This window comes from Lycium ferocissimum, unplaced genomic scaffold, assembly GCF_029784015.1.
Source record: "Lycium ferocissimum isolate CSIRO_LF1 unplaced genomic scaffold, AGI_CSIRO_Lferr_CH_V1 ctg7594, whole genome shotgun sequence".
Classification (NCBI taxonomy): Eukaryota; Viridiplantae; Streptophyta; class Magnoliopsida; order Solanales; family Solanaceae; genus Lycium; species Lycium ferocissimum.
Genome location: NW_026726856.1, coordinates 25,831 through 53,301, shown reverse-complemented (window position 1 = coordinate 53,301; position 27,471 = coordinate 25,831). Strand labels below are relative to the sequence as shown.

Genomic DNA, 27,471 nt, shown 5'->3' with positions numbered 1-27,471 from the left:
TTTAGAAAAATCTGAACATCTCCTTTATTAAGTAGATGATGCACCTACTTTTCATTTATTCACACAATGGGTCACTAATTTCCTCTAAACATGTGTGTCATCCTTATTTAACAAGTAGGAAGAGAAGAAAGTAGCTCAAGCAAGCATGACATGTAAAGAAAGTAGCTCGAGCTAGTAAGGCGGGTAAGCAAGTAGCTAAAGCACATAGGACGTTTAGGCAAGTAGATGAAACACATAGGTGAAGCTAGTAGGTCATCTATCTTTGTCTGACGCGTCATTCCTTTATGAATCTCATTTACCTTAACTAGACTTAACATCACATACACTTGCACTTCTTAAGCAGCAACTATAACCTTATTCTTCCACATTCAAGTAACTTCGGCGACTTCAACTTAGTCGTACACACGTTTGGAAGTATGGGGTGTTACAATAAATCTTGATAAGCTCTGGTTCTTCGTTGTCTTGATGTTGGCTCTCTTAAGACAAAGTGTTGACTGCGATTATCCTCTCGTTGGAATGTCGTGATTTGTGGTTGTGGTTAAGCTCCAAAGCTTGTTCGTGTTGTGTTTATATAGAAGTAGTTGTCGGCCTTGAATAGTTGAATCCAACCAACTTTTGGTTTCATAATTGTACCTGAAAATCAAACCTTGTTTGACTTGGATCCTCCTTTTTTCCTTGTATGCACGTCAGCAAATTTGTTTCCTACTTCAATGTTAGTTCCATATTGATCAAATTACGATACTTATGAAAATATTACCATAACTTGAAATCCAACCTTCCATCAAATAGGAATCAGTCAATATTTCGTTTTCTCTTCTGTCTGCATGAAATAGCTTTTCAGTGTCCAGTTGCATGATAGTAATAATCGGCCTTTTTGAGCGCTCCACTTTTGATATGACTGCTTCACTGAATCCTTTGGAGATCTGTTTGGATATATGGTTCTTCAATGAATCGCTCCTTATGTCTCCCTTGATTCTCATTGGGTACATTGTTTGTCAAATCATCAAAACTTCAATGTAAACTCATAGTCATTCATTGAGTCAGTAGCTACTCAACAATTAACCATGTTATCTTAGAGTCCAATAGGATAGCTTTAAATAAATATTGTCTTTCATATTTCTCACTATTCCTAATTATTTCCTCCTTCATAAATTTAGCAATTCTAGTAATATAATATAATTAATATATATATTTAATACACTCGGTATATTCAGATACATAAACAATATGGTCATAATGTCTTTTAGGCTATTTTCTAGAACTAAGTATTTGTTGAGTAACATCTTAAACTCTATTTTCACTCAAGTGTTATCCAATTTTTTTAAGTGGAACATAAAAGTTATAACTAAGAAGTTACTTTGTAGAGAATTGAGTTCTTTCATATACTTATTACATGTACCCTGTCAATGATGGTTTACTATCCTTCTTCCTTCTTTAGAGCAAATTGTTTAACACATGAAGAACATGGCAAGAATTGTTCTGTCAGTTCATTTTGTCATTTTCAATTTGTAGGTGTAAGAGTAACTTGACGTTGAACAAATTGTCAAGAAATGCACGGAACAATATAAGCACTAGAAATACACGAACAAAATAAGCCCCTGAGATTGTTGTTTTCTTCCAATATTACCTACTACTTTCAATCATCCTACCTATATAGAAAAGCCGCTAGAATTTCAAAATTTAAAATATTACACTGTGTTCAATCACGATTTACAGTAAAAGATGATATATGCATTAAAAGGGGCTTTTTTAAGAGCGAAAAGGTAAAGCAGCAAAAACAAAGACTGATGAACCAAATTAAACTCAAACTCTAACGATTTTAACAAATATTAAGTCAAAAACCCTATTATTAAACTAACAAAAACAAACTTAAATGTTTGTCAATTGGAAAATCGGTTAACCTACTCATAAAAATGTTTGAAAATATGTGCAAAGGATTGACCTTCTTTGAATTAATTCTGTAAGGGCTCGTTTGGTTGGGGAACAAGTTATCCCAGGATAACTAATTCCGGGATTAGTCATCCGGGGATTGTTATTCCACCCTCTATGTAACGGGATAACTAATCCCGGGATTAGTTATCCCGTGGTTTCATCCCAACCAAACATGGGATAAGATGGTACTAAATTTTTATCCCAAGACTATTTTTGCTTATCCATCATACCAAACGACCCCTAAATGGATAGTGATGCTTCCTTATATTACCTCTCCTGGGTCTTTGTGCGTAGTCGACATGCAGCTATAATACTCGGTAAAGAAGCCTGTAGAAGAAGAAAAAGATTAAATGGATATCCATCAACCTCGCAAGATCGATTCACTAATAGAAACAATAAAATAAAGTTCGGATTAATACCGAAATTCGAGGCAAAAATTCAATATTAGAACAAAATCAGGATTTAAAAATACTAAATGATATATCCACACAAAAAAAAAAAAAAAAAAAAAAAAAAAAAAAAAAAAGTTGCATTAACTTTTTATGTGCTAACTCGCTTAAGTTTAAATGATTTATTTCTTTTTGTCTTTGAATGATCATGAAGAGCTAAAGAGTGAACCTTGATTAAATATTTACAGCATTCTCGCAAAACAGCTAAAGAGGGGATCATCAGTAGCAAGTTCCAGGAGAAAGCTCTGTACCATGGCGATGGAATCTAAGGAGAGGAAGAAGAGGGATCAGAGTTGCAATTTCTGACAAGGTGACGAAGATCTCTTATTGCACAATCTAGAAATTAAAGAAGACGAGGGAACTACAAAATAAATCCAAGTTTCCCTAGGGATAATCTATAAATCCTGTTACCATTTCGTAGGCAAATACGACAATCTGGTGGCAAAACTAATCGAAATCATGTAAATCCAAAACCAAAATGTGCTGGAGAATTATGGACTTTCAGAGGTTAGCTTTTAAGAAAATAAATGCTATCTATTGGATTACAATGCTGAGGTGTTTGTTTGGGAAAGTTGTCACTAACCGCAAAGATAGAATTTAATTGTTGTCCACATGCTTTTTATATGACACGATTTTTCATTGCTAAATTGCTATTACTGATGTCCCGAGAAATATCTTGTCTGTCAAAATAAACTCAAGGCAACACTTGTAATCTGGGTTAAAAAATATCCATCTAGATGTCACATATAAGGTCAAATCATTGAAAGTGAAACCTAATGTATCTTCAGATGCCTTCAGCGAGACACGAGTTCTTTGATGTTCAAGTTGATTAAGTGATCATCAGTTTGTAGATAAAATCAAAGTGTGTGTATAACCTAACTTTGCTTATTATTTCTGTCTAGGTACATATATGTTGTATAACAATTATTCTTACTCATTAAATTTTTCATATCTATTGGTACATTTAACCTTCGAACTTTTGGTTAATTGCAATTTCATTTCATCACAAAGCGTATTCTAAAAATATTCGATGTAGTACTACAGAAGAAAGCCAGTTTGCTTTCCTATCACGCACCAGAGATGAAGCAGTTGCTGGTTTGCTCAAAGACAAATGATGTTGATGTATTGTTGAGAATGGAGTATTTAAGGAATGCTTCTTGATCTCAATGTGAATGAACTATAAAATTACTAGAATGTAAAAATAACAAATGTTTGAAGAATTTATGTGATTGGATTGGCAACTTGTCCACTTTCGAAGTTAATCTAGATGCCTTGTGTTTGCATGAACGTATTACATGCTTAGAAAAAAGTTGGTCCTACATTACAAACTACGAAATAAAAGATTGTTTAAAGTAGTTGCTTTAGTAGAGAAAGAAAGACACGACGGATACGCCCGGCCATGCTCATCTAGTACAATTTAGACGTCAAGGACAAGGGCAGGTTATAAAAGGACTTTACTATTATTGCCGTGGTGCACGAATTATTAGGTCGATTTCACGTCTAATATGGTATTAAGGTATAAAACATGCAAGTCATTTTCTTCATCACAATAGTGCATTTGTTTTCCTTCCTTCCCCTGTTTTTTCCCCCGAAACATCCAATGAAAGTGTAAAAAGTCTAAATTTAGAAATTCTAAAGCGAAAAAAAAGCAGCAGGGAGTGTCATTACACGAAAAAGGAGTACGACTATTACATCTCCGTCTTACTAGTCCTCAGGACCTCAGCATTTCAAACTAATATCTCTAGTACATGTTACAAGTCATCCAAAAAGCTGAAGCTTATTAATGGAGCAGCAGGGAGTGTCATTACACGAAAAAGGAGTACGACTATTACATCTCCGTCTTACTAGTCCTCAGGACCTCAGCATTTCAAACTAATATCTGTAGTACATGTTACAAGTCATCCAAAAAGCTGAAGCTTATTAATGGCTGTTTAGTACAAGTTACCCGCAATATCTGGCTCTACTCTGCTTGCATGAATCCACAAAGCCATCTTTCAAAACCTTGACATTCAATACTAAATTGGTCTTCAAGGGGGAACGAAGTGTTCAACTTGTTGATTTATGTCAAGGTGCCTCAAGCAGTAACCACTGAATTCATCTCGGCGAGACAACGGCTGTAAGTTTGGTGGTCAGTAGTACTCTTAAACCCAGGAATGAAGTCTGAGAAAAATCTTAGAACTGCAGCCAGGTGTTGCGAGTCATTCGAAGCATAAGCTGCCTCAAGAAACAGTGACGGCTGAACAGTATTCACCTGAATAACACCCACTTTATGTCAGAATCCTCAAGACATTTTTTGTCAAGTTTGTCTTGAGTACAATCAACAGAAACTAAAGATAAAACGCAGCTCCTCATCTCTCTGATAAACCAAGTTATATCAGCACATTATTGAGATAGTGTAATCAAGAGATGTTAAGTATAGTTGAAGCTGTCCCCTGTCCGACAGATGTAGTCCTGATCTCAACCCATATCCAACATTGGAATCAAGTAAAGGTTTAGAAGAATGAAACCTTCAGGCTTCCACACATGTAAGTTTAGCGCACAGATATATAAGTGCTGAACTCAAGGGTTTTTTTCCTTTTCCTTTTTTTGGAGCTTCTTTGACAGGACTGACAGTTAGGTTTTTATAATTCCGGAAGCAGGGAGAGTTAAGAATACCTTAGTTTTCCGGGCATAACGTAAAGCTTCAAGATAATATCCATCTTGAACAAGTAGCAAGACATAGTCATGATGTAATGCAAGCTCTCTGAGCATATCGAGGCCCAACTTCCTAGTTTGAAAATTCTGCCTGCCTGATGCTAGTAGTTGCATTGCAACTTCTTTTGAGGGCTCAATTATCTGAAACACAACTCATATGAAGAGTTTATAAGAAAAAGAAAAAAAATATAGCAGTCTCAGTACTAAAATACACGCTACCACAATTTGCTAACCTTATTCATGATGAACAATCCAAGTTGTGCATAATTTTCATTCCGTGCTAGCAGTTGTATCATCAATACATAAATATTCAGAGGCACTTTCAGCCTTTCCAGGTTAGCACTGAAAGAATAGATACAGAAAGGACAGTTCATGCATCAAAAGTAGATAACAGGTCAGAAAGAAGAGCAATCAACTTTTTTGTGCTTTTACAAGCAGTAAGAACAAGGTAAAACTTGAGCAGCTTATATTGATGAGGATTTAGTCATAAACAAGGTGAGTCCTATAGTTTTGGAGAACGTTGGATGGGATTTGAACAGGTTGGTGGAAACGTTATCTGAATAAGTTTTTAGGAGAATTTCTGAAAACATTAAGTGTTTGGATCCAAATAGGATAGGATATTTTAAACACTAAAAGCCAAATGGTAACCATATATTTTTTAAACCTATCAATCAAACATCTACATTATTAGCCCATCTAGATCATGCTAACATTCTAACAATATTCCTGAAGTAACAAGCATTAGACAAATAGTAAATTTGTAACATAAAACAACATAGGAAGAAAATTAAAAAAGAAAAACAAATAGTAACTTTTCTTTTAAACAAATACGTAAAATGGAATAAACTATAAAACTTTTTTCAACATAAACTTTCTAGTGGTGTGTAACTCATGTCTTTTGCAATTTCGACACCCTTAAGAAGTGTCACAAGTTCCTCTTGCGTGTTAGTAACGCTGGGTAATTTTTTTTTAGTACACTAGTACAAGTCACCTTTAATGTAATTATGAGTGTCAAATAGAGACCAAGAGCCCGTTTGGCTTAGCTTAAAAAAAGCAGCTTATAAGCTGTTTTCAGCTTATAAGCTGCTTTTTTTAAGCTAAGCCAAACGGGCCCAATTATTTTTTTGGGCTTATTTTAAGCACAAAATGGCTTATAAGCTGGCCAGCCAAACACAAAAAAACTGAAAACAGCTTATAAGCTATTTTCAGCAACTTATAAGCTAAGCCAAACGGGCTCCAAGACATCAACTCCAACCAGAAACCAAATTAAACCAACAAGAAAGTCAAATTATGGTTCGATTCAGCGTTGAAAAAAGAAAAGTTGATAATCTTTAGTTTGATTTCGTATTATATTTTAAAAAAAAAAAAAAAAACGAGATCGAACCAAACTGACCATAAACACAAGCAGAGACATCTCTTAAAAATGTAAATTTTGTTAAAGAGTTTTTCACAATTTCTATATTGGGCATGTTATTTTAGGTTTGGGCTTATAATTTCAAGAAAAATACTCCAATAAGAATAACAATCAGGTCCATGAGCTTGTTTTAAGGAAACCCAGGCAAATAATCAAGTTCTACTGGGCAGTAAGATTGTGCATAATTTAGTATATACCGAATTAATGAATGAAAACAAAATCTTTTTTGTATGTCTTTGGTATTTCGAAATTTGATATTGTATTTGGTTAAATTTAAAAAGAAAAAATAACTTATAAGAAAGTGGGGATGTTAAAACTTGTGACCTGCTCTTGAGATAAGTTCGGTTTGGTTTTGGTTAGACTCAAAACAAAAACGACCTTCCGCTGAAAAGTCTTGTATACTTCTTTCAGGGTCAAAAATGGATTTACAGACGAACAAGTATTAACAGCAGAAGTACTACTCCTATATTAGTGAATATAACATTCAATTTTTTTTCTAACTGTGATAAGATAGCGATGGCATAATGGCAATTACTTATTTGCGAGATAGCTCAGAGAGCGATGGTGTACCTGCGTAGGAACTCAACAATGATTGCAACCACGTAACAAGCATCCCCCGCCATCTCTTCCTCCACAGGGGCAAACACAAAGCTGCACAGATCATCTGGGGATATTGCAGCAGAAGCTACCAGAGACTCCTGCTGTTCATCAGTTCTTAGGGGAGTGCTATCTGGTCCAGGAGCTTGAGCAGCACCAGATACATCTGTCCTCACCAAGTGAACTCCATTTCTTTCACTACTAGATAAATCGACATTTTTATATTTGCCTCTATTTTTTGCAAAGCTAACATTGTCCTCAGAGTCTGAAGTAAAGGAAAAGGATTTGACAATAGATCTGTCGTGCATACCACTACCGCTTTCTTGTTTTAGTGACTTTTCAGATGTATCTGCTTGACTGATGGATTCACCAATAGCACTATTAACATTAGAACCACTGGTTGTTGAACTTCTCTCCACCTTTGATCCTGTGTGATATTTTCCAGTTTTTATTGAAAGAGAGAAACTGTTGACTAAGACATCTATCGCCCTTGCGACCATGGGCACAGGTCGTCGTTCAAGAATAACTGTCCGAGCCATGGTCAAACACAACTGTTTAGCCTGAAACAGATAATTTCAGGTATTAACTCACTGCAAATTCTCAACAAAAACATTTCTGGACAGGCATTGATTGGTACAACATTAACGAATTAATGTCTCGATGGAGTCAACTACAGTTCAAGGTGAAACTGCTTCTATCCTAACAAATAAACCAGGGCAAATTGCTTACTATTTTTTGTAATTCAACATTTTTACGCACAAAACAGGACTAATCAACATTTTTAGAAATTAGAACCGAAAGATGCAGACCTTATTTGCTTCCAGTTTCCTCCTCTGCAAAAATTCAAGGATTGTTTGCACTTCTGAGCTGCTAGCAGAAATGGCCTGCAAAAGATCAAGATAGTTGTAATAAGGACAGTAACTTCTGAATCGTGATATTGACTAGCAATCAGAATTTTACCTCCATGTCTAAATGGATCTTCCACAAAACTCCATTGGCAATATCACATATAAGGTCTGGAACAAGGAATACCCACTCATCTGCATAGATGACTGTTTCACCACGATTTGAGTCCTTCCCCTCCAGATGTTCATTTCGGCCCATCAATTGAGAGGCTGCAGCATTTGCTCTAGAGAAACCTCTAACTAATAATGGAAGTGGAGCAGAAACTGGTGCTTGAGAATCTGCAAATATATCATATATAATAACCACCTTTGCATCCACTTGGTGAACAAGCAGTACATTGTCAACCACACTGATAGCAATCTTGTTGGAATAAACTGGCAAAGAACCCTGGAAGTACATTTAGGAGTCATCAGAGAAGGAAAAGGTATTTCAGACAAATATCAAATAAAAATTGGTATCTGCCAGTGCAAATGCAAACAGAGTAAGTACCACATGAAATCCTCCAAACTATAACTTTAATCTATTTCATTAAGTTAATGCATTTATTTGCCCACAAGTTGCAGGATGAAAACAACCTATTAGTAATACAAACTCAAACAATCAAAAGGCAGACCAATTTATGATTTAAGGGTACGAAGCTCTACAGATGAATTAGAAGTAAGAGGAATCGAACACAAGGCAACATATCAATTAGACACAAACCAAAAAGAGAAAAAAGAGGAAGAATATAGAATGTCATATGAATCTCAGATACACAATATTCCTCTCCGAAATGTTTAACAAATGCTATATCTTCCTTCACTTGGTCATAAAAGACACTCTGATGTACTTGATCACCCGAATATCGTTCATTCCTAAGAACTAATTCAGCATCACTAGTAAGAATCCATTAGGAGCAAAAGGCAGAAATTTATACAGCTAATAATGATTCAACTTATTAGCATTGTTATCATCAGATCCAGAGTGGAGGGAAAGAGCCAAATGATCTCGTCAGAAACCATAGAGAATAAGCAAAAAGACAATAGGAAAAGTTTGAGAAGGCGTGAGAGATCTTAGATTAGTCAGATTTTGAGTTATATATATATATATATATTGTGTATCAGTGTCCTACATTGAAATTCTTGTGCGATCATAACCGAAGAAACTGTGCCTCTGTCAAAGCCTCAATGCATCATCACCCCCCACAAGAATGCTACCAAAGCCTCCACGCACAATCACGCATTGCCAGAACCTCTGAAACTTTGTCCTTACGCTATGACTGTAGAAACCATAGAGAATAAGCTAAAAGACAGAAGAAGAAGGCGTGAGAGATCTTAGATTAGTCAGATTTTGAGTTTGTCACATCAGTGACATGTATGTATGTATCAGTGTCCTACACTAAATTCTTGTGCGATCATAACCCAAGAAACTGTGCCTCTGTGAAAGCCTCGATGCATCATCACACCCCGCAAGAATGCTACCAAAGCCTCCACGCACAATCACGCATTGCCAGAACCTCCGAAACTTGGTCCTTATGCTATGACTGTAGACTGTTCCAACTAGCTACAAATCCACTTTATTGGCTTCTTGGTGGTCGACTCCTCTTCCAACTAACTCCAACTCAATTTTAAAATTCCTGGTGGTTGGTACCCTATTCCGCTGATGTGTACACTTATCACGCGAATTGTTCCCTTTCTAGCCATTCCAGTCTTTTCCATCCTGCAGCTTGAGGGTCGATTCAGACCAGTGAATTGCAAAATCTTTTGGCGACTTTCTGAAAAAATTTCTAGCAATTTTCTTTGGATTAAAATTTCCAACAACATACCTAGTGTAATCCCACAGATGGAGTCTGCGGAGGGTAGGATGTACACAGACCTTACCCCTGCCTCGTGGAGGTAGATAGGTCGTTTCCGAAAGACCCTCGGCTCAAGTAACGCATATCAAGGTAGTTTGAAAAAGAAAATACAGAAGTAAAGAGGACATAGTTTTTTGAAAAAACTAAAGAACTGTTTTTCAGTCTTTTCCAAAGGGAAGGAGTTAGCAGAGTTAAATAGGGGACGGAGTCCATTTTAAACCATGAGAAAAGGACTAGAGTGCACTCGGATAACGGAGCATGCCGGAAACCGAGGCAAATCAGTGTAACAGGTGGAGAGAGAGGACAGCTCTGAGCAGACTCTAAATTCTAAAATCCTTCTCCTTAGGCTTCTAATCTCGCAAACCGAACTCCCAAGTATATTTCCGGATCACTAATGGTCCCTGCCAAGTCCCAGTGGCCCAAAACAATGTGGTTTCTCCGGCGAGACCACCAAAACAAAATGTGTTGAAGGAAAGAGAGGTAGTAGGATATCTATGTGGACTTGGGTAGTGAGGGAGAATTTTCAATTGGGTGGATGTGAGCGTTGGAAGTGGTTTCGTAAAGGATCCAATCTTGGAGAAAAACGTGGAAGTGGGGGATAATATCCACCCTTAGCAATCTTTGAAGGTGGAAGGAGATTGTCTAAATGGGTGAGGGACAAATACCTCAGGTTTGGGGAACTTTAGGTGTTACTTTGAAGGGAATGAGGATAGGATCATACAACTTCTACTTGACATTTAATAAGATCCAAGAGGAGGTAGTGGGGATCGGAGGGGGCTAGCGAGGGTAGTGACAGAGCAGGAGTCGGCTTGAAGACATGAAGGGAAGGGGAACAATACGGTATACAAGAAGAGGTTTAGGGACAAAGGGAGGGGAGAGAAGGAGCGGCAGATTAAGGATAGGGAACAAACTTAATTGTTCCAAACGCGAGTCATTCTTTTGATTCAGTAGAGCGAGGATCAAGGGAAAATAGTAGTTAATGGATATTAAGATTACTACATAAAACATGAGGGGAATAAACGACCCAAACAAAAAGGGTCATCATCAAGTTGGGATCAAGAAGTGTGGGGCAGACATCTAGTACTCCCAAGAAACTAAAATGGAGGAGCTGACATATGCTTTTAAAAAAAAAAAAAAAAAAAAAAAAAAAAAAAATTGGTAACGACTTGTATTCACAGTAAAAATTCGACGATTGAAGCTGAATTGTAATCTTTACAGCAAAAGTATACGGAGCACCCAACAAAAACTTACACTTGTCCTATTAAATCTACCAGGTCTCCTATTCCCCCCCACAAATTTTGTTTACACCAAAAATAAAAGAGATTTAGACAATTCATCCTAACTTTTTGGATAGAGCTACTAGTGCCCTCAAAAATTCTAGCGTTCCTTTCCTTCCATATTGTCCACCAAACACAAGTTCGGGATGATCTCGCCACCAGCCTTTCTTCCCCACCTTTCTTCCCTACACTCTTCCAAAGATCTGAGAAGCTCCACGGTAGTATTAGGCATAGTCCAATTGATACCAAAGATACATGACAGATTTGTAGTTGTCTTGCAGTGTAAGAAAAAGGTGCTTATTGGTTTCACCATCTTAACCACATAAGGAACATCTTGAACAAATCTGAAAACCTCTTCTTTGTAATTTCTCGTGGGTCAGGCATACCTTCCTTGCAACCAACCAAACAAAACAAGAGACCTTGAAAGAAATTTTTACTTTCCAAATGAGCTTCCAGGGCCAAATCTCCATCAAGGTTGTTCTATGGTTGATGTCCAGTAAACAGACTTAATAGAGAAAGTTCCTTTATTGTTCAATCTCCATTTTAGTCCGTCGGGATAGATAAGTCAAGTTCCTCCAGAAGCTAAGAGTTAGAGCATATTGGTTAAGCTTTCAATTTCTCAATCATTGAGAGCTCTTCGAAAATAAGATCCCACCTCATGGCTCCAAACTTGACTGATTTGTGCTTGAGCATGGAGGCTTATAGAGTATAAGTCAAGGAAAGTCGATTGAAGGTTGTTATGGCCAATCCGGTGGTCTGCCCAAAAAGTAGTCTTTCGCCATCGCCAACTATGATATCTACATTAGCCCAGAATTCATTCCACGGAACCTAATAGATTTCCATACACTAGTACCATAAAGGCAATTAACTTCTTTAGTAATCCATTGATTTAGCATCCCATATTTCTAGGAAATGAATCTTTTCCATAAAGCATTGTCCTCTGAATTGAATCTCCATAGCCATTTATGCAACAATCTTTTGTTGTGCAATCCCAGGTTCTTAATGCCTAGCCCACTCTCTTTATTGTTCAAAATGATTTGAGTCCGATTTGACCAGGTTCTTGCATCTCCTTCCATCATCACCTTTATTACCTTGCCAAAGAAAATCTCGTCTCAGTTTGTCAATCTTTTTCTCTACTCTTCTAGGAATTGTGAAGAGAGAGATCATGTATGTAGGAAGGGCATCCAAGACAGAATTGATGAGTGTAACTCTGCCACCCAAAGAGAGGTATTGGGTTTTCCACCTTGCCAGCTTCTTGTTACATCTCTCCAAAACTTTATCCCAGATTTCTTTGGATTTGCTTTTCGCACCTAAAGGCATCCCTAGGTACTTAGTGGGGAGGGAGCCCACTTGACAACCTAGGTTCCATGCTAGATGCTGACGATCATCGACTTAATTAATTGGATAGAGTGAACTTTTGCTCCAGTTGACATGAAGGCCAGACAAGGCTTAAAAAATGGTCAGGATTGCTCTGAGATGTCTGATCTGCTCCACTTAAGCATCACAAAAAAACTAGCGAATCGTCAGCATATAATAAATGAGTGATCTCCAGATAACCGCTAATGGTGGACTGAGAGTCGAAGCCCCCGATCCAACCCTTAGATTTAGTTGTCCTAACCATGTGATTAAGACCTTCCATAGCAATCAAAAATAAGAAAGGTGACAATGGGTCACCCTGTCTGAGACCCCTTTGAGATTGAAAGAAACCTGCTGGACAACCATTTATCAGAACAGAAAATCTGACACTAGATATGCAAAATTTGATCCAGTTTATTCACTTGTGCCCAAAGCCCATGTCTTCCAGGATCTTCAGCAGATAGCCCCAATTAACATGGTCAAAAGCTTTTTCGATATCCAATTTACATAGAATTCTCGGTCTTCCTTGTTTGAATCTGGAGTCCACTAGCTACTGGATTAATCTGTCTCTTTTTCAAGAAGGCCATTTGGTGTTCATCGATCAATTTCCCCATAACTGTCTTCAGTCTTTCTGTGATGATTTTATAGATGATCTTGTAAACTCCTCCGATAAGGCTTATAGGTCTGAAATCTTTAAGTTCTTCTGCCCCATTCTTCTTTGGTATCAATGCAATGAAAGTAGCATTGAAGGATCTCTTAAAGAATTCATTGTGATGAAAATTAAGAATGGTCTGCATTAGGTCTTCTTTTAGAATAACCCAGCATTATTTAAAGAAACCCATTGTAAAGCCATCAGTGCCCGGAGCCTTGTCGATTGCACATAAATTGATGGTATTTAGCACTTCTTCAGAAAAAGGTCTTTGCAACCATTGGCTTTCCTCCTCATTTATCTTGGGACAGTTAGCATAATTCAGAGAAGGCCTCCATGATTCGGCTTCTGAATACAGCTTCTCGTAAAAATCAACCATAACTTCCTTGATATCAGCCTCATGTACCACTTCGTCACCTCCAACTATTAAGCTATCAATTATGTTGTATTTTTGTGTGATATTGCCATTCTTTGGAAGAATCTAGTATTTATGTCACCTTGTTTTAACCATAAGACCCTGGATTTTTGCCTCCAACTTGCTTCTTCGTTTTTGGCTAGATCTTCCCGTTCAACCATAACAGTTGCCCTGATCATCATTTCCTCTTCACTAAGCTCCCTATTATCTTGAATATGGTCTAGATCAGCTAGTTCATTCAATAGGCTGTTCTTATTATTGACTAGATCCCCAAAGTTTTGCCTGCTCCACTCTTTAAGCTTGTACTTCAGCATCTTTAGCTTGCTGCTAAGTTTGAAATCTGGACAGCCAAGGACCTCAAATTCAGTCCACCATTTCGAAACAAGTTCTTTGAAACCATCAACCCCAAGCCACCAATTTTCAAACTTAAAGTAGTTCCCAGATACCGCACTCGAGAGAGATTGGACTGTGATCAGATTGAGTTCTGGGCAATAATCTTTGCCTTATATCTCTGAAGGCCTCCTCCCATTCCTTAGAAAAAAGGAACCTATCAAGTCTTGCAGCACTGTTGTGATTTAGCCCCCTGAACCAAGTATATTTTCCTCCATTCAAAGGAGGATCATGAAGTTCCATGTCCTCTATCCAGCTTGAGAAATCAGTCATCACATTAGTGACTGTGACAAAACCTTCTTTCAACCATGAGTCTGATTGTGTTAAAATCCCCACAAGTGACCCAAGGGCCATCCCTTAACCCTCTGATTGCTGAAATTTCCTCCCAGCATTCTGCCTTATCCATTCTGGTGTGGAGGGCATAGACCCCTGTAAGACACCAATTGAAAGAATGATGAACAGAAGCAAAGCTGTAAGTGATTGAGTAGAAGCCCTTTTCAACTAATTCACTAGTCCACACTCTACTATCCCGAAGGATCATAATACTACCACTGCTGCCTTGAGCTTTAAGAATTCCACACTTCATCCATCTACATGCCCATAATTGTTTGGCAACAAGATCCCCCTCTTTTTCAATTTTGGTCTCCTGAAAACAATAGACGAACAATAGACGTCTGCTTTCCAGTTCAACATCAAGCTCTCAACAATATTTCTTTTTGGTAACTTGTTAAGTCCCCTAACATTCCAAGATAAAAGTTTGACTTTCATTGATGAGTCAAACTTAAAGTTTTCCCCCTGTTTGTTACCCCTTCCACCTCTTTATTGAGCTCTGATTGCAAATTCTTCAATTCATTTTTGCTAATCCCCTTGTTCCTAGGTGTTTTGATTTTGCTGGGTGTTCCTTCCTTTTCCAGGATCTGTTTCCTTTTGTCAAGTTTAATGAGTAGTGCTAGTGCCTCTTCCTGGCACCCTTCAAAAGCAGCCCCATATATGTTGCTTTAACTTTAAAATATTAGACTTCACCCCATTGGAGGCCCTAGTTTCGGCATCAAAATGTTCCTGAGGCTGCATGATCACTGGTTCCGCTTCGTGAACTTGCATAATTTGCAAATTTGTGCCATCGTGTTCTGCTGAAATTACTTGGTCCGTCTCATCCTCGATAATTGTCATCGCATCAATATCCTTTTCTTTTCCAGCTTCTTGGGGTTCCTTGTATTCTTCCTGGTGATTCAGAAAAGAAGAAGAGGGATGAATGATGGGGTGACTTCCTTGCACGTCGTATTGGCAGACTCTCAAATTGCAAAGCTTTCCAAGAATTTAGAAGCAGTGTCTTTCAAATCTGAGAGAAGTGAGGCATTCGTATCTTCTAAGAGGTTCTTTTCAATAAGTGTAGCCTCACGTGCTGCTTCACGTGGCTCTCTTAAAGGCTGAGGGAAAGTTTCTACGTCATCAATCTCCTTTTGGCCCAAACAATTAAATTGATTTGGGTCCAACATAATATGGGCTTTTCCCTATGAATTTTCACGTGCCGGTTTGAATTTGAAATTTCCACTTGAACAGCTCTCTTGGGGCCCTCGTGACGTGCCCACGTGGTCAAACCAAATCCCCTTTTTCTGTATCATATCTGCACACGTACCCCTTGTCAGGGTTTTTGATATCCGGTGGACAAAACCTTGTACACCTTTTCCTTCTCCGATGGAAAAACTTGCCGGAATTTCAACCCAAATTTGGATGGTGAAGAGGATGCCCCCTTGCTCCAAGGTTACTGGGAATCTCTCTCCCTTTTCCTCTAATTTTGATTCTAGCCAATTTCAAATGATTACCGAGTAGTGTCTCTTCTTCCGTCTCAATCCAACCCCCACAGTAGTCTCCAATGGCCTTGAAGACATTTTGAGACCAAAATTGAAGTGGTAAACCAACTAGTTGGCCCAGACTGAGTTGGGAAACTCATCGTGGTTAACAGCTCCTGACAATGGTGTCCACTGAAAGTTGACCGGTAATTTCTTCCAACACCATTCCCCTCCATGATCTGTTCAGCAGTGATTCTAAAAGAAAATTCAAAGAGAAATTTTCCATCTCCCATCGCGTATATGTTCAATCCATGGGCTTGCTTCCACAGAGAACTGGTCCAACGCCTAACTGCTGAAAGTGTGGGAATCACCGATGAGTTCATAGGGAAAGTACCAACTAGACATTTATTGAGAACTTCATTCTGTGATTCTGGGGCCTCTTTAATATGGATGGGTTTTCCTTTTATTAATGACTTTGCCATCAATAACTACTTGATTAGACCATTTAATGTTTCTGAGAGCATCTGTATATGGAAGATCCTTCGATGCTAATCTTGGTTCCACAGCAGTGATTGGGCGTCTCTGACTGCTTAAAAATGTACAAACCTTGTCAGCTAAAAAAGTCCAACCTGCATTAAAAGCCACTTCTGGTATAATAAGCACTGCTCTTTTCTTTCCTCTGATGCTTATAATACTGATATATCGACCATAGCTGTTATAAGTTCTGGAGCAAAAAGTCTCGGAAAAATTGTCTTTCTTCTTCCATCTTCTCACAAAGTTTCCTCGGGTCTTAGATGCTTCGCTAAGTGTCTGGACAATCCATTCCATGGTGTTCCTGTTGAACGAGACTCTCCTGATGAAATTCTTGCTTCTTTCAGTCCAATCGTACCATGAATCAGCAGTGTTAGAAGACTTCGCAATATCATAGGACTTGAACCCAACAGCAAAATATATGATATTCTCCATTTGCTAGAAGTAGTGATCTGAGTTACTAGAAGAAGAAAGAAAAGGACTGATTTTCCGGCATTGTTCCCAAGGAGAGAAACTGGTCGGAAGAAGATTTGAAGAGGAAAGGATGTGAAACTAGGGTTCTGATGATAGTCTGAAATTTTGGTCTGTGAGAAAAGGGGATTGTGGAGGTCAGTAATCGAAAGGAGGTGGAGGAAAGGGTCGGAAGGAGTTTAGAGGAGAGAGAAAGTCTGAGAAAGAAGGGCTGGGTCATGTCGGAGAAGCAGTTGCGATCTCCGGCGAGAAGATTAGGGGAGAGAGAATGTCGGGAAAGGGTATTTTAGGGCTTACCTCGTTTCCTGTGCCTGGGAGCATTTTCTTAGTAGTTTTAAGAGCTGACATATGCTATGGAATCTAAGATTGGCAAGTAGAAGAGTCCAAATCTCCTCAAATCATTTTAAGACTAAAATAGTCATTCATGGCAGTACATGTGGACATAAAATGGATATAGTAAATAGCTATTCATGGCGAAGTCCTGTCTTTCTATCATTAGTTGTTGGTGAAGGGGACCAAGATTTTCCCCATTGTTGGATACAGGTCCAAGAGCACTTAAAAGAATTATGTTCTTTCATATAGCTACTGGCATGTAAGAACTGCGAACTTGAGAAAAAGGAAAAGAGTTCACATAAGTTGGTATTTCATGAGCTGGCTATCAGGATAAGATTGTGTTCATTGTGCTAATTAATTAGCATGACTTTAGGAGACTTTATTTTTATAGGTATAAACTATTTCTTTTTATTGTAATTAATTGTCTTTCCTTAATTAGTTATAGGATTCATAATTCATTGTATAACACCCTTCTTATGGTATGTAAGCACATAAAAAAAATACAAGAACATTTTTCTTCTCCGCAAAAACATCATGGTATCAGAGCCATAACTACTTTTTGAGGTGAGTTTCCCTCCCTCGCAGCATTAGGGTTCCTTTTCTTCAAAAAGAGGCCAAGCTTTCTCCCTCCTTGAAGTTGTCCGCGACAGAACAATTTTTCTATTAGTTTTGGGAAAACTACTCATGCTCCGGCAGACTAAGGTGACCAAAACCTAGCTAAACGTTGCGAAAATACCTTTCGACGCGCCTTCACGTGATATGACCCTACTAGGCACATTTTACTTGAAGGCTCACATTGAAGACCAAGGCATGGGACTCCAATCTATTCAAGCTAGGAGGATGTCCAAAGGAGCACTGGAGACCCATGGAGAGGCATACAAGCCCCATAAAGAGGCTTATGAAGTATGGAAAGTAGCTTGGAGAGGAATGAAAGATGAAGCTACAAGAAAGAAGGCCAACACTCAAAGTGGCTAGAGTCACAAAGGGACAGAAACACAAATGTGGCTAGACGTGCAAAAGAAGGGCCATAATGCAAATGGTCACAATTGCAAGCTTGAGGATTGGATGATGGCTGTATGTGCAAGAGGAGCCTTTTCGGATTTCAAGCCAACATCCAACTAGCCAAACAAGGCCCTTGCCTCATTAATGGCATTCTTGACTAGTCTAGCTCTTAAGACTCTTGCCTTAGGTTATTTTCATCCTTAGACTTTGTTGATTGATGAAACTCTTATGAGAGATTGTTTAGTGATAGTTTTAGTTTAATATAGTTTGTTTGGTTGCATAAATCTAATTGTGATTCTTAGTTGCAAAGTGAATTGTTTATTTTCCATCGAATTCAATGTTTTGTCATTTGAGTCGTTTGTTGATTCGAATTACTTAGGTTCTAGGGTTTGATAATCCGATTGGAAGGGTTAGGGTTTAATATATCCTTTCTAGTCCATAGATTTCTTACTCTTGGGTCTAGTATCTATCCATCTACCCTTCTCCCATTCCTAATCTTCCCTATCTATATTTTCCATTTTTCTTGTTCTTTAAGTTTTTAGAGTTTCATGGGTAGAATCGTATCATTTGGTATCAGAGCTAGTTTAGAAGAGTGTTCTTACATTCTTCAATCCTTGGTTCAAAGAAAATTCAAAAAAAAAATATATAGAAAATCCCAAAAAAATCCATTTTCTAAAAACCACAAAAATTTTGTTCTTGTTTCTCAAATTTGAAGTTATATTTGAGTTTGTTGATATCCAAAACCCCTAAAACCAAGAGTTGAGTTCATTTGGACAAATTTGGAGTCAATTGTTGAGCTTTGAAGCTTTGAAGAACTCAAAAGTGGGTTTGGTGATTGAGTTGGAATTGAAGCAAATTGGATATTGGGCTTTGTTCTCCAAGTGATAAGGAGCTTAGATCTGAAAATTGGAGCAAAAACGAGTTGATTTGGTCCTAGATTGCATTTGGGTGTTCTTGGTGTTCTTAAGAACATTCATATCTTCATATTGGAGAAGAAGACCCAAGAAGAAGGTTTGATCCAAAGGTTTTTCCAAGGACAAGTGGAAAGTTGTTTGTTAGGCCAAAAGGGGCAAGTCCTAGGTTGTGTGGGGCCCAAGACGTCATCAGATCCAAGAAATTTGATCTAATTTTCGAGGAGAATGGGTTCAATACGAAATCACTGAAGCCATTATACGGTCCCACATACGGACCGTATAAATTTTACGGTCCGTACAATTGGTCCGTAAAATTGGGAGTCAAAAATTTGGTCCGTAAATTTGGGTACCAAATTTTGAGTTTCTATTCTACGGTCCGTCAATATTATACGGACCGTATAATACACAACTCCCAACCCGTAAATTTGAGGTACATTTTCAATTCCAAAATTCATTTTATCTCCCTTCAGTTTCAAAAATTTCTTGAGCCTTGATTGTGTCCCTATTTCTTAGGTAGGGAAACCAAAAAAAAAAAAAGTGTAGAAATTTTAAAATTTTCGTTATTTCAAATTGACACCTTGGATCAATTGAGGCTTCAAGACCCCGTTTTCAAGTTATCACCTACCCGGGCCCGAAATTTCATTTATTTTCCGATTTTAGCATTCCAATTTCTTGTGTTTCTCAACTAGTAGCCATTTAGTAGTTGTTTCTACTTGTGTTTACTAGTTCTTGTGTCTGCATTTCTTTCGTGCTAATTTCTTTCAAACTTTTCTTCGTTTTATTTCGTTGAAATTTTATTGGCTCTCGTCCGTAACAAGAATCCATTCTACCACAAAGTATAAGCAACCGTGTGAATTCGATTGGTTAAGCGATTCATCAACAACTTCGAAGGCGCACGGGAGTGTGGTAAGGTTTGAGAGTTGAATACGAGTGAAGTGAGGCTTTTATTACTAATATTGTTTGCTAGTTTTGCAGGTCATCATGTCTAACCAAGGCGATGGAACGCAAGGGGTAGTAGATATGTCATCCATAGCAAGTTCATTGGCTATGATCATGAGTCAACTATCGGTCGTAACATCGAGGTTGAATGGCATGGAAGGAGAGGTGCGTGGCGTGGTTGGGACGTTGAGTGGTATGGATGCGCGGATAGTGGGAATTGAGAAGACTCGAACGGATGGTTCGAGTAGAATGGGCACTCCCCGTTCTCGGAATGAAGGTGATGGGGATAGAACACAAGATACGACACCAACCATTACCCCGGGACTAGCACATGCTTTGTGCAATCCCAACCCCACAACCACTACCGACCAAAGAGTTCCACCACCCCAAACAACCAACCTTCCACCCCAAAACTTCACATTCTAAAACACCAATCGACAAACCTATCCCCAAGTTTACCAAAACAACCTGAATGAGGCAATCCCTCAAGTGATCTTACAACAAGCACCCCAAGCTCTACCCCAAGCCCAAATACAAGAACCCTTTCTTAACCAAAACCAATACCAATACCCCATGAATGAAGAGGAGTATGATGATTATCCACAAGATATCACAAGATAGGTGGTGGGATGATAACCCACAAGGAGGAAGGCGTGGAGGGATGAATAACCGGGGAAGGGGAGGAAGAGGAGGCTTTGAGAGATTTCCGGGCCATGACGCTAGGTTCCAAGGTCATGTCGACCAAGGAAGGGCTCAAGGGTATGAAGACCGATGGAGATGGCAAGACAATAACCGGACTTTGAACACAATCAAGGTCAACCTCCCTACTTTCCAAGGAGGTAGCAACATGGAAGAGTTCTTTGAGTGGAAGCTACAAAGTGAATGCATCTTCCTCACCAACAATGTGTCCGAGACATTAAAGACAAAGTATGCCCTCACCCAATTTGAGGGATATGTTTCCACGTGGTGGGAATCTAAGAAGTTACAAAGGGCTCAATAACACATCTATGATCTTCCAACTTAGAACGACTTGATTGAGCTCATGGAAACAAGGTGGCTTCCACCCACATATAATCAAGATGCGATCAAAAGGGTGTATTTGTTGAAACAAGGGTCGAAAAGCGTGGAAGAGTACTTTGATGAGTTTGAGGACTTGCGGATGAAAGTCAAGCTAGAAGAACAAGAGGAGTGCACTATTATAAGGTTCGTAGCCTATTTGAACCGTGACATTTCTAAACCCATGAGTAGAGGTGTCAAAATGGGTCGTGCCCGAAAGGGCCAAAGAATTAAATGGGCTAGGATGGCCGTTTAATTGAAAGGCACCTACCCAACCCGACCCTAAGCGGGCCGCGGACATTTCTAGAACCATTTAAGTTTTTTTTTCGTCTTAAAATAACATTTTCTAAGTGATTTTTGGTACAATTTGAACATGAAACTTTTGCAATATGAAATAGAATCTTCTACCACTCATTCTTGCGCAAATTCATATCAAGAGAATAAATATAAATTAGTATTTTTAATCACTAATTCAGATCACGTTCAAAAAAAATTAAACATAATATAAATTCTAAGACTAAAAGAATTACTCCAGTTTCTAATTACTACTTAGTAGTAAGTACATTCTTTTTCTCATTACTTTTTATCTTTTTGTTTAATTTACTTATATATTTTTTTAAAATTTATTTATTTATTATTCTTTTAAAGTCGGAGAAGACGTCCACCTTGGGAGAAGGGCTAAGAGAGGCTGGGCTTTTGAGCCTCACTTCTATACGGCCAAAAAAATCTTAGCCCAACCCTACTTAAATAAAGAGTTGAGTTGGGCCGGCCTCACGGGCCAAGCCCATATTGACAGCTTTACCCATGAGGCTCAAGACTTATAATAGTCTAGAAGAGGCATTCCACGATGCATCCAAGGTTGAAGCGGATCTAAAGGAGAGATCTTATAAAGACAAGGGCAAATCATCTTCGACTTGGAGTAAAGGCAAAGAAAAGTGGAAAAGTTCCACTTGGGAAAAGCCCAAGACCAATACTCCAACACCTCAAGCCAAGGGTGATGATAAGGCTAAAGGAGGTAACAACCCTAAACCTAACTATAATCGCCCTTCTACCGTCCAATGCTTTAAGTGCCAAGGAAGAGGGCACTATGCAAGTGAGTGTCCCAATCGGAGGACTATTACTATTGTGCGGGAGGAGTACCAAAAATGAGGGCGGAGTGGGAATGGGAATGATGACGAGGGAGAAAGAAGTGAGTGTGAGGGTGATTCCGATGAAGAGGTTAAGATTAGATATAAAGAGGCTTTGAATCATGCTATTGTTGCTGTTGCTAGAAGAGCCATGGGAGCTCTAGCTCGGGAAGAGAGTGACCAAAGGGAGAACTTGTTTCATGCTAGGTGTAAGATTTTGGACAAGGTTTGTTCCTTGATCATTGATGGTGGGAGTTGCACTAATGCGGTTAGCCAATTTTTGGTTGAAAGTATGAAATTCCCCACAAGAAAACACCCTAGCCCCTACAAGCTTCAATGTTTCAATGAAAGTGAAGAAATGCGGGTGACCAAGCAAGCGATTATCAAATTGAGCATTGGAAGATATGAGGATGAAATCTTATGTGATGTGGTGCCAATGCAAGCGTGCCATATTTTTCTTGGAAGAACTTGGCAATTTGATGTGGATGCTCAACCTAGTGGGCGGACCAACAAGCATTCTATTGTGGTCAAAGGTAAAAAGTATGTCATTGCTCCATTGACTCCCCATGAAGTGCGTGAAGACTATAGAGTCATGAAAGAACTACGTGAAAAGATGAAAAGGGAGGAAATGGTTGTGAGTGAAAAAGAGACCTTGGTTGCTCAAGGAGGACAAGGTTCGACCCAAGAGAGGAGTAAGAAGTGTATGGTCGCTAGAGGAATGTTACGAGGAGAGGAAAGGTGTGGTGATGAGGAGGACTTGGTGTCAAGTCAAGCTAACCCCTCTAACCTTTCTATTTTCTCTAGTTGTCTTGTTCCTTTTGTAGGTACTCATGTAGATGATCACACCAAAGGAGAAGTGGACCCGAGTTTCCAAGTCCCTTTGGAAGGTGAAATAGTGCGACCCTCTTCCAAAGAGGAAGGCCAATACAAGGAACTTGACCAAATTGACAAAGGTGATATGCTTCAACAAAGAGATAACAAAGCTAACCCTTCTACTTTAGCGAATGTGGATCACTTTGTGCTTGATGAACAATTGTGTAGAGGTAAAGTTTTGCCTTGTGTGGGAATTAGTGACCTTTTGTTAATTGATGATGTCTTGGTAAAAAGTGCTTACCCACTAGTTGTTCCTTTTGATGACTATATTGACTCTTCTTGCAAGAGTAAATTGTGTCCATCTAGTGGTAGCACTTGTGTTGATATTGATCCTATTGAGAGTGAACTTGCTTGTTTTGAATGTGATCTTGTGATTGAATCTACTCTCTTCAAGGATGATAATTTACTTGATAGTGACATAGTGGATGATTGTGAAATGCATGGCTTTGTGTTTTGTGATGTTGAAAATGAAGCCATTCGTGGGGATCACAAAGTCATTAAAGAACCACTATGGTATGATGATCCATTTCTTAATGAGAAAAACCTCCTCTTGAGGGAATTTGACTGGATTGCTAAAGTGGATTATCTTGAAAATGAGGGCAAAACTTGGCTACAAATTGCTAACAATATCGTGTGTGATACTTTTCCTTATGACCTCTTTGCTCATGAAACCCTTTGTATGTTGTTGCTTAAGTTTATGATGGGTTTGCAAGAGGGATGTGTAGACCATGACTTGAGGAATATCTTTGTTTATGACCCCGGTGTAGTGTCCTCTTGATCTTGGTAGTGAAACCATTGTTTAAGGAGACTAGTGTAGAGAATTGGGCTCTAGGGTAGAATGACCTTACTTTACATCTTACGCTTACTCAAAATGAAGGTAGAACTTTCTTGGGAAGTGAGGAATTAATGTGCTTTATTTCTTATGAGGCCAATGTGGCATCCTTTGTTCCCTATTCTAATAGCCTTAGTTCCTTCATATTACCCTTATTTCTTGAATTTTGGGGAAATCACCTTGTTGAAATCCCATGTATGCACTCTCTATGCATGATTACTATTGATGTGTGGTTGTACCACAAATTTGTTCATCCTTGGCATGATTATGTGGTTATTATTGTGTGTGCTAACCCTCAATCCTTGAGGAGTATGTTGTCTTCCATCTTTCTTTTGGCTTTTGCAAGGTTCGGATTCGAGGACGAATCCTTTTCAAGGAGGGGAGGATGATATGACCCTACTAGGCACACTTTACTTGAAGGCTCACATTGAAGACCAAGGCATGGGACTCCAATCTATTCAAGCTAGGAGGATGTCCAAATGAGCATTGGAGACCCATAAAGAGGCATACAAGCCCTATAAGGAGGCTTATGAAGTATGGAAAGTAGCTTGGAGAGGAATGAAAGAAGAAGCTACAAGAAAGAAGGCCAACACTCAAAGTGGCTAGAGTCGCAAAGGGACAGAAACACAAATGTGGCTAGACGTGCAAAAGAAGGGCCATAATGTAAATGGTCACAATTGCAAGCTTGAGGATTGGATGATGGCTATATGTGCAAGAGGAGCCTTTTCGAATTTCAAGCCAACATCCAACTAGCCAAACAAGGCCCTTGCCTCATTAATGGCATTCTTGTAATAACTAGCCTAGCTCTTAAGTCTCTTAGTATAAATATTAGACTTAGGTTATTTTCATCCTTAGACTTTGTTGATTGATGAAACTCTTATGAGAGATTGTTTAGTGATAGTTTTAGTTTAATATAGTTTGTTTGGCTGCATAAATCTAAGTGTGATTCTTAGTTGCAAAGTGAATTGTTTATTTTCCATCGAATTCAATGTTGCTCATTTGTGGATTCATTTGAGTCGTTTGTTGATTCGTATTACTTAGGTTCTAGGGTTTGATAATCCGATTGGAAGGGTTAGGGTTTAATATATCCTTTCTTGTCCATAGATTTCTTGCTCTTGGGGCTAGTATCTATCCATCTACCCTTCTCCCATTCCTATTCTTCCCCATCTCTATTTTCCATTTTTCTTGTTCTTTAAGTTGTTAGAGTTTCATAGGTAGAATCGTATCATCGCGTGCCACCAGAAGGTCCGACAAGAAAGGTCCGACGCTAGCGACACGTCACTGTCATGTGAGGCCACTATTAGTGAGATTTCCTTTTTGCTTGAGACTCTCCTATAATTCCGAGCACACCCATATAACTTTTGTCAATCTCCGACCACGAACAGTAGGGTTCTGACGTCCAGACACTATTCAGTTTCCAGAAATTTTGCCTTAGGCATCTGTTTTGAAGTATTTCTTTTCGGAAAAACTGTTGGTTTTAGATCTTTATTTGTTCAAACTATGGGGGAGACGAGAGCGGTGGACAGTAATTCTCTTTCCCAAATCAGTGTTGTGAAACAAGATGGGCTGATACATACCTTGTTTAGATAAGATCTGTCAGCTTTTTATTAAGTCAAGAAAGTTGATTGATTATATTACTGGAGAAAAGAAAGCATATGTGGTGATTGATGCTAACTATGCTCAAAATGATTCTGATAACTCCCTTGTTATGACATGGCTTTTGAATATCATGCACCCTGAATCTCTAAGCAATATTTATGCTAGATACTACTGAAAAGATCTGGAATTCAATTAAGCGCACTTACTGTTATGGGCTGCCTTCATTGCGCCTTCGCACCTATAATCCTGCAAGGCCCGAGCGGGCCAAGCAAGTGTCAGCCCGCAAGCTACGTGCGCTGACGATGGGCTCCAATATGCGGGAGTCAATAAGCATCCACATATGTTGTATTGCATATCCTAAGAGTGCCAAGGAAGTTTAGCAAGGATCTGGGATGAGCCCAAGGGCCTTGTCGGTGGACGACCGGCCACGTGCGAGCCTGAGTGTCAGTCCCGTGCGTTTTCGAGCTATGGATGGAATCTTGGGATTTAGGGTGAGAGGACCCTTACTAGGATGTTAAGGAATGTGCTTACCAAGTTTGGCGTCATTTGAAGATCGTTTACCTAAAGGCTTGACCTAGCCAAGAAACAGCGTCAGTGCCGAAGCTTCCGAAGGCGATTTCTCGTTCCACGAGCGGGGAAATGGGATGAAACTTCATGGAGGTGTGAAGGAAGTCAAGAGGAAGAATTAGGAACAAACGGCGCCTCATTTGGAGTTCGGATCAATGAGAAAGGCCCATCATGATTCTCTGGCAAAAGGATGTCCAGTGGAGAAACTTGGGTTTATTTCTTTAAGGGGGGGCAGAGGTGTCTAAAGCTCAGCCAGCCTCCCCCGTGCGTGCTGCCGGCCAGTCGCACCAAGTGAGCAACCTTGAGGGAGGACCTCAAGGGCCTGCCTAGGCATCTCAGAGGAGTGTCCTAGGTATCCATACGAGTTAGGCAACTCTATGGACGGCGCCACACCTGCGGGCCAGCGTTGGGCGCATAACGAGTGCCGGAGGCTTGACGTATGGACTGATTGTTAAAGACCTCTGTGCCGATTGAGTACTCGAGGCACCACTCTTAAGAGCCTCGTGTATTGACTTGTGAGCTTGGCTTGGGTTCAGCCTTGCAAGAAAGGGTCTGTTGGCCTAGACGTGCAGTCGTAGGGTGACGCTGCACTACGAGGGATGGAAGTATGTTGCGAGGGCTATCTTGCCAATGCCATGAGACAACCATAAGCATATACAAGAGAACCGCACATGACAAAGGCCAAGGATTGAAAGTTGCCCTACTCGGGCCAGGCACAAGGCAAGTGCCAAGCTTGAGGATTGGACTGTGCGTGCAGGAGCGACGCTAAGTGTCAGGCGAGGGACATGCATGTCCGTAGCCAACCCAAGGGGTGTGCATAGACGAGACCCAACATATGAAATGCGCCACAGGAGTATGCTAGCAATACAAGGCTGAAGCCTTGACATCAGACGGGCGACACGAGGAAAGCTAAGCCTCTGAGGCAAGCTTCATCATAGGCACCGGGTCATGCCAAAAAACCTGGGATAAAGAAAGGCTAGCTTGTAGTCAGATAGGACTATGGGCGCCGCACGGGCTATTTGTGTGCTGCTGTCTCTTAGGGGGAGTGGGCCCGTGACAGTTAGTATTAGAGCGAAGGGTGAGCATTGGGATGCTGAGTTGATATCATGAGTGATTGATATTAGCAATGTTGATTGCAGTGCGTTTTGAGATAAAGCCATTGGCGAAGGTTGATCTGGCTAGGGTCAGAAAGACGCGCGAAGCCACGGTTATTTCACAGCTGCCATGAGCTAAATTTTTTAAGAGCATCGGTTGAATGTCAGTGCAGAGATCACATCAAAGCAGGAATGATATTCTTCGTGCCAATCGAATGGGTGAACCCGATACTACTGGTTACATGAGATTGGTTGCGTGCATTATGGCTAGAATTTGCTTGGTCAGCCACGAAATACAACTTTCAGGATGAGGCCATTTCACAGCCGTTGTTTTGGCCATCGTCTGTGTTTTGGGAGTTGATTTTGGGGCATCCTAGTTTGATTGAGGTATCTTTAGGGGATGTCTTCGATGCAGTGGGTGTTGTTTTCA

At 39.5% G+C, this 27,471-nt stretch overlaps 1 protein-coding gene across 1 annotated transcript in view; it reads right to left on the bottom strand.

Moving 5' to 3' along the window:
• Nucleotides 1–3,850: 3,850 nt before the first annotated feature.
• The window catches only part of LOC132045669 (uncharacterized), a 48,511-nt gene continuing 24,890 nt past the window's right edge, over nt 3,851–27,471 (bottom strand). The window contains exons 9-14 of the mRNA XM_059436241.1: nt 8,047–8,379; nt 7,896–7,970; nt 7,060–7,646; nt 5,309–5,417; nt 5,037–5,216; nt 3,851–4,632 (exon numbers count right to left, since the gene is read on the bottom strand). Coding sequence (XP_059292224.1) covers nt 4,456–4,632; nt 5,037–5,216; nt 5,309–5,417; nt 7,060–7,646; nt 7,896–7,970; nt 8,047–8,379 — 1,461 coding nt within the window. The 3' untranslated portion in view covers nt 3,851–4,455. The remainder of the gene's footprint in view (nt 4,633–5,036; nt 5,217–5,308; nt 5,418–7,059; nt 7,647–7,895; nt 7,971–8,046; nt 8,380–27,471) is intronic.